Genomic DNA, 13,165 nt, shown 5'->3' with positions numbered 1-13,165 from the left:
ATATTATTTATATAACTCTGCAAATTATAAATTAAGTACTTCTAACTCAGCACATGGATAGCATGATTAATTGCACTCATCCAGAAACCACCCATTTCACTCATCTCTTTCCTTAGGAAAAGCAAGAACTCTTATTTGCCAATAGCTGGATGCAGAAATATATCTAATATTAGTATAAGTAAAACACACTGTTCCTGAAAAATGAGGACATGAGAGATTTTAATTGTTGACCTTTTCATTTGGTAGGATAGAAGTAAAATAAAATACAGTTGGCTGCTTACTGACAATCTCTGCTATCTGCAGCACCACAGACAGCATGCTTACTAGCCAGTCCTTATAAACATATTGGCTGTGGAGGTCGTTTGTTCAATGTGATTAATACAACAGATGAAAAAGTGAGGCCATATTTAATCCGTGCAATCTCAAAGCACAAATCAATGCACTTCTTTCCACATTCAAGAAGAAGGATAATTTATTAAGGGAATTCTGGAAGGAAAGGAATTTATTAAAGGAATTCACGTCAGTTGATATTTTGGCCTCCAATATTTAAAGTGACTAACAGAAAAAACTGGAGAGTGCAATAATAAATCTCCTTATATTGCAGCTATTCTTTTTTTTTTTTTTCTGGAACACTTTAATTTAATCCTGAAATGCAAAGCAGAGGACTAGCATCAAGCACAATAGAAAAACACTGTCAGGTGTGATGTACAAATGTTGGTAATACGAGAAGCAATTGGACAAAAAAAGTCTAACCTGTCAGCAGTCAACATGCAATACATTTTTAGCAACAGTAAGAACAGGTTTGGTGGAACTGGATGACTCAAAACTCAGGAAAAACAACACAGAACTTTATGCCCCTGGGTCAAAGGTTCAAATTCAACAGTGGGATAACTCAACTTCAGGCATCTGATAGAAAATAGCAATACAGGTACCACTCACTCTACATAGACACTTAAGATATCTACAGGAAAATAAACATTCATAAGGCAGACCAAGGGGGTTAGGACACCAAAAAGGGAACTGCAACTACGAATCATAGAACAATGCTTTCCCCCCCCCCCCCCCCCCCCCCGGAGAATAAGTACTTCAATTTACTCAGAGGAGCAGGTGGAGATGACTGTACTAAGCTTTTATAATACCACTCTCATTAAAAGAAAAAAAAAATCTATTATAAAATCACAAGATAAATTGTTTAGGAAGAGGACTTTGATTTTCTCCTTAGTCTAAAAGAATATTTTCATCTGGCCAGAAATTAGGCACACTGGCCAACTCAACAGTGATGTTTAAGCCACATTCATTTCAGTATCATTATCCAGTAGGTAATATGACCATAAAAATGCACATGCTAAAGGGAAGGTGTGAAAATACCTCTTGTATTTGATGAAACAGCCTTGCTGTTTGAATGAATACTTTAACTACTGTGGTGCTTATGCTGTATTAAAGTACAGAAGCATAACAAATTAACATCAGCTGTTACAGACCAGAAGTTCTAATGAGTAGACTGGTTTTAGAAACAAAAAGTGCAAGGAAAATAATACACTTTTATTTATCAAATTTTGCAGGTGCCAAAAAGAAAGGTATTAAAATTTCATCAGCAACTACAACTGAGCATTATTAAATATATGTGGATGGCTGATTTGTGAGCACATTTAAATCCCCAGATGCCCAAGTGCTGTTAGTTGTTCCCTCACTATACATATACCACTTCCTCTTTCAAGTAATACAACACAGGGATAAATTTTCAGAAGTTAGCATCCCACAAGTTTTTCTCCTTTTTGAAGTCACAGACTTTAGAAGTAGGCTAGAAACTACACTGACATTGCATTATCTCACAGCAGGTTCTAATAAACCTTTAAAAGTGTTGAACTTTTCTATTAAATACTGAAAGAAATGCAAATAAAGCTACCTTGCTACTGTTATGTTTCCTATGAGTTTCATCTTATAGGAAGCAGAGTTTGTGAACATCATTTCTTCTCCTCTCTTTGAATAGCAACAAAGTCTGGATACTCATATTAACTATAACCTGTTTGTTTTCCAGCACAATTTTGGGTGTGGATTTATTCTCTAGAGACTCTGGAAATGTTTCTTTAGTAATACTGCTTGGTAGCTCTATGTGTTAGCTCAGTAAGATATCTTCCATAGCCATTGTATCATTTTGTTGAATATGAAATAAAGAAAAGGTTTCCTAATACTTTGGCACGGGACCTTTCCCAACAAAGACCTGTTTGCTATCTCACTCTTACAGCAGAAGCAATGGCCCCACTCTTAAAATGAATCATGGTGTTCTTACATTGCAAAAGAATGGATTACTATTAGCAACACAAGGAACTTGAAGGGTTTCTACTGGTGTTATCAATTTCATCATCACTCAAACTTCAAAATAATGCAAGGTAGGTTGTTTTAGATCTTATTTTATAGAACATTAACTCTTCTGCCCTGGGGACTTGCACAGACACCTCAACCTGATCTCCAACAATCGCAGTCAAAACTCTTGACATGTCCTGAGGTTGAATCCATCAAAGTGTAAAGGCTCAGACATTTTGGAGCGTTCTCTTTATGTTACCTTGACACACGGAAGGGTTTTGTGTTTCGTTGGTTATGAGAGAGAGTCAGGTTTTAGTTATCTGAACGTGGGGTAACTTCATTCATGGATCAAAAAAGGACCTCTTGGGGCTTCCAAAGTCTTAATTATTTTAGAGCTACAAGGCATGATTTGGTAGAGATTTGAGTAATGGGAAACATACTCTTCTGGGATCATTTCACTTCGGGGAGCTTTCCAGCTGTGAAACAGGCTCTCAAACTTAAAAGCTCTCCAAAGCTCTACCTGGCCCCAGGCCCAAATTTCCCTGTAACAAAAGTTGACTCGCAGAAGAACTAGTGTAATATATGCAACCAAAAAACTGCAACATTAAAAGAATTGGTAAGATTTATGATAACACTAAAAGTTGTTAAAGTGTTTTTAAAAGGTCAGCTTTTCACATTTAGAATCAGAAGAATGTTCATTTCTGTATAATCACCACATACTAAATTCCACATGCAAAATGTGACAGCTATTTTATTATACAAGCCATACAAGGAGGTTGGCACATGACAGTGTTATGTTATTAAGATAAAGGGAAGCTTCCATTTGTTATAATTCAAAATGATAAATATCAGCACTCTTTCCTCTAGAATTGGCTTTTGGGAAAAATGCTTATATGGTGACAGCTCATTAATTAGTTAATGCAAACATAAATTATAAAATCAGTTGAAATCTCTAGGTGTCTGGCATTACACTGCAACATTTAAACAAACTGTCTCATTTCCAAGGCATATTTATCAACAAAACATACAGGAGACAGGCCACTATTACGCCCAGTAATAGTAATTTTACACTGTATGTACAAGCAAAAGTAGATAAAAGCCAATCCATGCTGCTTGAGACCTGAAAAGGGTCTGATTTTTATGCAGAATTGTTGAAATTGAAAATGTTTCTATTGTGATCAGTATTAAGAACAGTAACAAGTGGCATTTGAAAAACCTAAACCCTGTAATTTTATAGGCCAAACTCTCTTTAAAAGCTCACAGAAAACATTAGAATCATAGAATCAACCAGGTTGGAAGAGACCTCCAAGATCATCCAGTCCAGCCTATCCCCCAGCCCTATCCAGTCAACTAGACCATGGCACTAAGGGCCTCATCCAGTCCTTTCCTCATGGTAGATCAGTCCAGATAAAACTTGGTCTGTTATGAGCCAAACAGAAAAAGATTTTGTTTCGAGCTTCCTACAAAGAACAGCTTCCTACTTTTATACCAGGATTCCCCAAGATCAGTGTTCGGAGAAGAAACAGCTTTGGTGGTGTAGGCACACACTGGGAGGGGTACCGTCATGCTGGGAAACAACAGGTCAACTGCCCAAATGACAAACATTCCTGGAGTGTTACAGCTTCCCAACAGCTCCAGCTTCACTGGATTGGAGACAAGGGCAGGGAGACTGCAGGCTATGATTAAGAGGAAGAATTTGGGAAAATAATATTTTTTACAAATGTTTTGAGCAGTAGCTGAATTACAACAATGGCCTGAAGTTAATGCCTGGGGAAGAGTGCTGGCACAGTGCAAGCATGCACTGTTACCTTCCCAGAATACCCTCCCAAAAAATACCCTCCCAGCCTCCAGTGACTTCCAGTTCACAAACTGAAGGCAAAAGTTCATCTGAAAGATGATTATGCACAATGTCTATTGCTAGAAGCAATAGCTTTTAGCCAATAAATCAGCTAAATAGTCAAAATCTTACAAATTATCTTCATTCAGTTAAAATTAATAGGTGAATAGAACTGTTGTTTCAGTAGCTGTACTGCCCAGCTCCAAGCATGAAACATCAGTGCTGCCTAAACCAGTCCATAGGGCTCTTTCTGTACTTACAGTCTCTTAAAAGGTTGACAAAGGAGCCTCACAGCTGCACACAGATATCACAGATGCAGTCCCTGGGAGTGTTCATATCAACAACCAAGACTACCCCTGAAACTGCTCTTCATACAGGATGGACCTGCCTATCACACGGATAAAAGTCTTGCTAGGATGATTTCAAGCCTCATCAGAATTTCTGTGCTCAAAACCTTCAGGTGAGATTCAATATGCACAGGTTTTCTGCAGCCTACTACTGAGACGCTGCAAAACTAAGGATGGGGAGGTCACAAAATATCTGATCCTTGCTGCTTTTCACATAGACACTGCCGGGCTCTAGTCCCAACAATATGTCGAGTTTTCTAAGCCCTAGGGGTGCTCCTGCTCTATCTTTACTCATAGGAGTTTATTTCCCAGTGGCTATGCATTGACTTAATTTAAGTGTTCCCAAAAAAGAAAGACAATTCCTCAAAGTAATACATTTCACTGTGAATTAGACCTTCCAGAGCTGCTGGCAAGTCACAATAACCTGTCACGACTTGAGTAAGGGAAGAGCACAGCTTGTGTTGCTGCTGAGCAATGCTCCCAGCCTTCCAGCAACTCACAAAAGCCCACCAAAAAGGTCCCAAGGAAAGAGAAAATGGACAAACTGGCTTTTTTGGACATAAATTTTAGACATGTAAAACTTTAGACAATGATTATTACTGTAACTACAATTACAGTTTCAGAGAGAGAAAGGCACTGTTGTCCTATCCAAAGATAACCTATATTTGCCAAAACTGCCTTGATGTGACATTTTAAAAGACACTTATTTCAAATTACATGAAAATCACTCCTCAGTTGGAACCAAGCTTATTTCAGGTACTGCAACAACTTTATGCAGAAAAGTCTGACTTTAATATGCAGAGCTACCACTAGGACCTGATGGGTCATGCACATCTGCACCAAACAGGACAGGACTGCTGGCTGTATGTTAGCAATCAGGGAATAATACTTCCCTAACATTAAAGATGATTGCTTTAAAACATTTCCCAGCATTTTGTTTCAGTAGTGAGTCCAAAGGAGGGCACGAAGATGCTCAGAAGGCTGGAGAAGCTCTACTATGAGGACAGGCTGCAAGAGTTGGGGGTCTTCAGCCTGGAGAAGAAAAGGCTTCAAGGAGACCTTGTAGTAGATTTCTAGTATCTGAAGGGGGCTACAGGAGGGCTGGGAAGGGACTGTTTACAAGGTCTTGTAATGACAGAATGAGAGGTAATGAGTTTAAACTGGCAGAGGGGAGATTTAAAGTAGATGTTAGGGAGAAGTTCTTTCCAGTGAGGGTGGTGAATCACTGGCACAGGTTGCCCGGGGAGGCTGTGGCTGTTCCCTCCCTGGAGGTGTTCAAGGCCAGGTTGGATGAGGCCTTGAGTGACCTGTTCTAGTGGGAGGTGTCCCTGCCTATCGTGGGGGGTTGGAACAAGGTGGTATTTGAGATCCCTTCCAACCTAAACCATTCTATGATCCTATAAGATGGAGACACAAGAGTCAGGTTATGCCTTCTGAAGGACTTCCTCACATCACAAGCATCCCCAGCAGGAATCTTAGAGAGTGTTTCTCCTTAACTTTCTGCCATGCTGTATGGCTGCTTTCTTGCCCTCACTTGAAAGAAAAGCAAATAAATAATTTTACCTATTGGAAGGCAGTTCTGAGTAAGTTTTGTCCTTAACTCAGGTATTTGAAATCAACTTTGTACTAAGAACATGCAGACAACAAATTATTCTAACAAAAACATTTTTTCTGTGCCTACAGCTCTGTCTCTCAGAAGCACACACACAGGCTCAAGGGGCCCCATCCTTCTCCCGTGGGTAAGAACATTCTCATTTAAATCATGTTTATAGGTGTGGTTACACCAAACACTTGCATATCTTGGGCATGTGAATGCTGCCAGTATACATGACCGCATAGAAATATAGTCAAAACTGCAAATCATCTGCACTGAAATAAGTCATCACTCACCAGTTATACACCACAGTAAAATCTATCTCTGTTCTCTCTCTGGGTTGTTATTTAACAAGCATCTGTACAAAAGTGCAGCTATGCAACTGAACAGCTTGGCTCTTTTTTTTTTTTTTTTTTTTTTTGGTGGATCAGGTTTGGTTTTCATTTACTCCCTAATTTTATCTAAATCAATATTAAAAGCTTTCAAAAATATTCAGCTGCAATATGTGATCAAAGCTGCAGTTACTTAGGCTCTTTTTTTACAGGGTGGTTACAACCACATTAGCAATGGCTTGCTTTATTTACCCCACTCCCTGCACTATAAATGGATAGGGCTGTTCCAGTCATCACTGTGTGAGTGATGGCTCCATCATCAGTTATAGCAGAACACGTCCATCTCTGCCCATTTATCACTTCAAGATACCATTTCAGTCACCATGATGTACTTGCTAAGGTCACACTGCACATAACTTTCCCTATTTCTTTCTTCTCTTATCTGCTCCTTCACAGCTTCCCTTTTCTCACCTAGATCACTGTAACCACTTAACCTATTTTGATGACTTTATGAGACAACTGTAGGTCTCCTAACCCAAAGAATGATTAACTTTTCATTTAGTGCCTGTTTTGGAATTTCAGCATTACAGAAAAAAAGGACACCAGTGCCAGCTCTATCTAAATCATGGGCTCCAATGTGTAAGTGTCCTGAGACAAAACTGTCAAATCAAGGAAACTACTCTGTGGCATTACGAAAACAAATGCTTACAAAACCACTACAATAAACAAATGGCAATGTTATTGTTACAGACCTTTGGAAGTCACTGTGTTTTCATTCCTTCTGATAAGGAAGCTGTGACTTGCAGTTATAAACATGTTCAAATAATAGGGACTTGAGTGAGGCTTGTAGGATATGATCCATCAGGAAGTACTCACATGCATAATGTTAATTAAATATGTAAACTTGAGCAGCACCAAAAGCCCAGCTTGTACATTACACCCATCACACTGTAAGCTGTGTTACACAAGCACCGCTTCCACTACTTTCACATCTCATTTTCTGCCAGCCTGCCATCACACATCTTTGTTGGTATCTGAAACAGACACCATCACAGGCAAAAAGAAAGACAGGCAGCTATTCACCTGCAATGAAGTGTGTGCAAGGGTCCTAGGACTCTGCTGGGCTGCAATTTCCTTGGTTCAGTATGGAAAATCCGCCTGGGTTTAAAAAAAAATATAACTTGGATGGCAGCCTGAGAAGGTTTGGCAAAATTCCTGGTTTATATAATTTCTACTGCCTGCTGCTTGTGTTCCAGGTAGTGCAATGCTTCAGAATCTTAAAGACTTCTTCTGCTTTAGTAATTATTTTTACAGACTTCTTGATAATGCCTATTAATTGCTCCTCATGTGATTTAGTTCTTACTGCTTGCAGCATGTCATTCAAAATTAAGTTCCACATCAGATGGTAATAGAGCTGGTCTAAATATTTTAGTTGATTTGTTCTACATATTGAATGCATGCATGAAGTGGAAAAAAAAAATCACCTGCAAAGGTTTGGAACACACTGAAATCTGCTGCCTTTGCTCAATGAGACCAGAAAAATATTCAGCGTGATACCAAATATCCACAAAAAGTCTGCATTTCCACTTTGAGTCAGTTCTACTCATAAAACTTGACAAGACCAAGTTGATGTTACTGAAAATCATATCCAACATCTTGGCTGCTTAATAATCTATTTTATTGAGTATGAGCTTTTCTGTGAGCAACTAGAAAAATCTATGAGTCTTGATATGAATGCAAAATTGTAACCATCCTGACAATTTTTGGGGAAAAAAAAATACAAGCAGTAACCTAGCTTGTCCTTGAAGCTTTTTTACTACTGTATGATTTCTTAATACAGAAGTGAAAGAACAGTAACAAGGTGTGCCAGATTGAAGAATGTTTTGGTGAGAAGGATTAGATCACAGGCTATGAAAGAAAAACAGGGTGATGTCTACTTCACTCGTAGGCTTGCTGAGATGCATAAGAACAAGAATCCAAACATAGATAAGGCACTGCTTCTTCTGCTTAGGAGCTCTGAGCTGCATCTCTCTAGCCTCTCTGATTAATCCACTTTGCTTCCTAACATGCTGGCTGAACCTCCATTCTTCCTTGGGACTGGGGTAAGGTTCAGAGGGGTGGGGGAAGGTGGAAGGGCAGTTGGGAGCCCCTCCTGAGGACTCAGGTTTCTGGGAGGGCTGTTGTGTTTCTGTATTACCTTTTACCTTGGATATTTCTGTATATAACTATATACTGTAAATATCTGCTTGTATATTCTGCTAAGCTGCAAATATAAGCTTCATTCAAATTTCCAAAGCCAGCTGAGTCTAGTCTGGGTGATTTCCAAAGTGTGTGGGGGCAGGTAACACCCAAACCATAACACAAAGAATGAGTCCCTGTATTTGTTTCTTATGAAGGTAACACAACGAGAATATCAAAACATCATCTGACAGCTGGGGTCACAGTGACCATGGAATCATACCTCACGATGACTGGGACAGGAAGGAGAACTAAGAAAGAAAAACAACAAACTTCACTTCAGCAAGCCAGTTTTCAAAAAGCTTATAGAACTGGCTGTAATTCTAAAAGAAACCTTCACTGGGATGAAAAAGAGCTAAGAAGAGTTTGCAACACCTTCAAAATATTAAAATATTAAGGAATTAAATGTTAAAAACCACCAATGCATCAAGTGAGCAAACAAAAAAACCTCCTTGTTATGAAGAAAGACAATTAAGATATAAGCTGCCCTATGTCATGAATTTTTCCTGATTCCCAACACAAGATAGAAAGCACAGGAAATATTTGAAACATACTGTAACAAAAGGGCAATGTATAAAAATAATAATCACAAACACATATGTAAGGTGTAACTACTAACAGTTATGTGGAATGCCAACTGGATAAAATTATATCCACATTGGACAGCACAAGTATATGACTGAAGCTTAGTAATCTTTCTTAATTGCAAGAACAATTAAATACTGACATATATTGCCTGGGAGAAAACCATCACAAGAAGTCTTTGCAATAGGTTAGAAACACTTCTGTAAGAATGTTTTTTAAGAAGTGTTATAGACCCTGCACTGGGCAAGACAGGATTGGAAGCTTCTGCGATTCTTACAGCTCTACAGATCACCATCGACTTCTATTAATTCTGTCAGTTTTGCATGGCCCTTCAGAGCCCAACTCATCACCTCACTCATCCTGTTTCCGTGAACCTGTGGCTCTCCACTTATTATTATCAGTTATACATCAAGGGTGGACCTGGTCCATCTCCTCAGTATCTAGTTTACCCAAGCTGAAGCCCAAAAACTGGTCTTGAGAAATGAGAAGGATCTAGTGATACTGCAGGCAGGGGCTGGAAAGAAATGCAAGTGAGAGGGAAAACAAGGCAGGAATTGAGTTTGTGTTGAGCGCATATAAGGGCAGTAAGGCCACAAACAGTTCTGAAATGCATTTATTGACATAGTGCTACTACTCATGGAAGGGTAGTGTGTGATGTTCTGTGAACAGAATTTTCCTTTTTAAATATCCCATCAAAAGGTTTTAGTACAAGCTGGATTTCTGCTAGAAGAACTATGTCACACTGCTATGGAGTACGTGAGTGGTTCTTAAATTATGCCTTCCCTTAAGGAAATGCTTGTTTGCAGTCTCTAAGAAGACAACAATGAATAAAGAGATTGACCCCAGGGACAAAGATCACAGAATCTTAGAATGTCAGGGGCTGGAAGGGCTCTCAAAATCTCATCCAGTATGACCCCCCTGCCTGAGCAGGATCACCTACAGCAGATAACACAGGAATGTGTTCAGGTGGGTTTTTAGTATCTCCAGAGCAACCTGTTCCAGTGTTCTATCACCCTCACAGTGAAAAAAATCCTTGTCATGTTTAAATGAAACTTCCTATGCCTCAGCTTCCACCCATTGCCCTACTCCTGTCATCAGGCATCACCAAGAAGAGCCTGGCTCCATCCTCCTGGCAAGACGATGTGCTGCCGGAGAACACTCCAATGCACCAAAGCAGTACAACACTGACCATGCCATGCTAGCATGACATTCTACCAAGACAGTAAGCCTTGCATTTTGTTGTTCACACACCTGAAGTTTTGCTTTGTTTTTAATGCTTTTCAAGTTAAAAAAAAACCCAATGGGTGACTGCCAAACAGTTTTGAACAGCTACAATACTTAGATGAGAGTTCTAGGTCTGCAAAAAGCAAATAATGAAGGGCCAAAAAAACCTCAATTATTTTTGTAATGATTCTTATTTTGTTTGCTATTTGCAATGCATTTTAGGTATCCTAGAATCCCTAGGAGTGCAGTTTGCTAAAACAGCAATTCTTTTCTTGACTAATGAAGAAACCAGTGTGAAGCTAGAGGGCAATCCAAAAGTTCTTTACATATCCCTGATCCTACCATTCATCTGCTGTGCACAGTGGTGGCCTTAATGCATTTCAGCCAAGGAAGACAGCCAAGGGTGAAATTGCCAAGTCCCCCTGTGATAAAGCTACTAAACAGCCTAAATTCTGTCTAGCCCTGAAGCAGCAGGGTCCTGGAAGCCAGCAGAATTTTTCATCTTGCCTTGTCTTTCCTTACTCTGAGCGACATATAAAGTGTCTCAAGAAAATCAGCCACATAAAGATCTTGGAAGGTAGTCACAGAATCATTACTGTCATCATTTCCTAAACCACTTGCAGCTTGACAACACTCCTACAGTACCTATAACTTGACTTAAGTATGTGCAAACTCGTAAAAGTTTCTTTTATATGCTTGTCATTGTTGACTTTAGGAAAAGACTTTTGGGATCTAATAATCTGAAGACCCTTCAAAGAACAACGTCACAGCTTCTTATTCTGTCTGAAACCTTCTAATTCCTTGTGAAAGCTTCTTGCAAGTAACATACACATTGGAAATATGAAGGACTTAAAATATCCATAATCACCTGTGTGCCTACTATGGCTGGGTGATAGGTTGGACCGAATAATCTTGGAGGTCTCTTCCAATCTGGTTGATTCTATGACAAGCTTTACTCTGAATATGCTAGCAGATATTTCTGTTTGAAAAGGAGACTCTAAAAAGATGCAAATGGCAGAGATGGAATCATAGAATCACAGACTCGAGACTGTGTTGCCTTGTTCTATTGCTGGTTGCCTGGCAGAAGAGACCTACCCCCACCTGGCTACAACCTCCCTTCAGGTTGTTGTAGACAGTAATAGTAGCAAGTTTTCATACTTCTCTGCAAATAACTTACTTCTTGTCACTGTTCTTGTGTGCTTCCAAAAGCTTTTGAGGTATAATTATATACAGTCCTTACCCAAAACCAGTGATGCATTTTGTACCACTTTCCCACAGCTACATCTGTTCATATTTGCCAGTTGTTCTGTGCTGCTGTACAAATTAGTCAAACCCATTTCCTAAAGAAATCAGGCCCTTTTTAAAATTAATCTGGCATTACTTTCCAGTTCATTTTTTTTTCAAGTGATGGCTGGTCTGTACGGCATACCAGTACTTTTAACAGAACATGAAGTACTGGAGAGATCTAATAGGAATTAACTATAATGCTCTTGACTGCAAAATATATAAAATCAAACCAGAAAAGTTTCACAGGCAGTTGATACTTAAAATGAAGCCTGCAATCTTCTAAATCCAGATAAGCACCTTCTGAGTCATGTGTTGGTTAAAAAAAATCAGATATCATGAAGAATTTGTACAAGATTTAATACCACACATCTTAAACTGTCACATCCTTCCTCAAGGAATCCCTGCACCAGCCACAGTTTCTGCAAATACCTTCTGTGATATTTTTTCTTCCCAAGGAACTCTTCCTAGTCTCTACTTAAAACTGTGAACTTTCTGTTTTTACAGAACCCTGTGAGAAATTCCAAGGCCAAAAGTCATGTTTTGTCATCAACCACATCCTTTTCCCTTCTTTCCTTCTCCCTCCTTTTTGGTTTTGCAGTCACCACATTACACATTTGCTTCAGCTGATGGTAAACAATCTATACTTTTTCATTTGTCTTCCCATGCAACCAGTGTGTTACACCCTGCATAAGGAAGCAGAGGTCTATTGTGGAGCTTGGGAATGCAAACATGTACAAACAGCATAACCACATACTTCTCAGGGCCAGATGAACTGACACATGTTCCTCAGCTGTGGATTCAGTATAATTTGTGAGAACTGCAAAGCACCTATGTAAGCTGAAGGTTGTGATGGGAAACAAAATCATATAGATTTTGTTTCCATCACAACCTTCAGCTTACATAGGTGCTTTGCAGTCCCATTTCCATCACAACCTTCAGCTTCCATTGGTGCTGTAAAAAACCCTCCTATCAAATATTACCCCAGGGATGTTTCTTTTCTAACTTACAATAACAAACACACAGATTCTGCATCTTGAAGACTAGAGAACACCTTCAGGTAGAAAAATATGCTCTCTGTTACCATCTCAGGATGATTTATTCCAATTTCTTCTAGTTTTTATGTCCCATCACTAAACTCAAGCACATGTACATCTGTATGTCTATGCACCTGTCAGCAAAGTGGTTGAAGTTGATTAAGAGTTCATTCAGAGGGTCTCAGTGATTCAATATTCTGTTCACTAGGGTGTTTCTAATAACCAGCCTTAACAGATAAGAAGCAAACATAACAGATAAGATAAAAATTGAACTTCTAAAATGCACTGTGCTAGTTAGAAGTTAGCTTGAATGTTTTGGTGAGAAGGATTAGATCACAGGCTGTGGAAGGGAAACCTATCTGAGGGGTGGTGTCTGCTGAAGG

The 13,165-nt window shown here is 39.2% G+C and overlaps 1 protein-coding gene across 1 annotated transcript in view; it reads right to left on the bottom strand.

The window, feature by feature from the left end:
- Positions 1–341: 341 nt before the first annotated feature.
- AGMO (alkylglycerol monooxygenase) overlaps positions 342–13,165 on the bottom strand; it is a 160,260-nt gene continuing 147,436 nt past the window's right edge. The window contains exon 13 of the mRNA XM_064167038.1: positions 342–486. Coding sequence (XP_064023108.1) covers positions 376–486 — 111 coding nt within the window. The 3' untranslated portion in view covers positions 342–375. The remainder of the gene's footprint in view (positions 487–13,165) is intronic.

This window comes from Pogoniulus pusillus, chromosome 28 (genome assembly GCF_015220805.1).
Source record: "Pogoniulus pusillus isolate bPogPus1 chromosome 28, bPogPus1.pri, whole genome shotgun sequence".
In the NCBI taxonomy this organism is placed as follows: domain Eukaryota; kingdom Metazoa; phylum Chordata; class Aves; order Piciformes; family Lybiidae; genus Pogoniulus; species Pogoniulus pusillus.
This window is presented reverse-complemented; position numbering and strand designations above follow the sequence as displayed.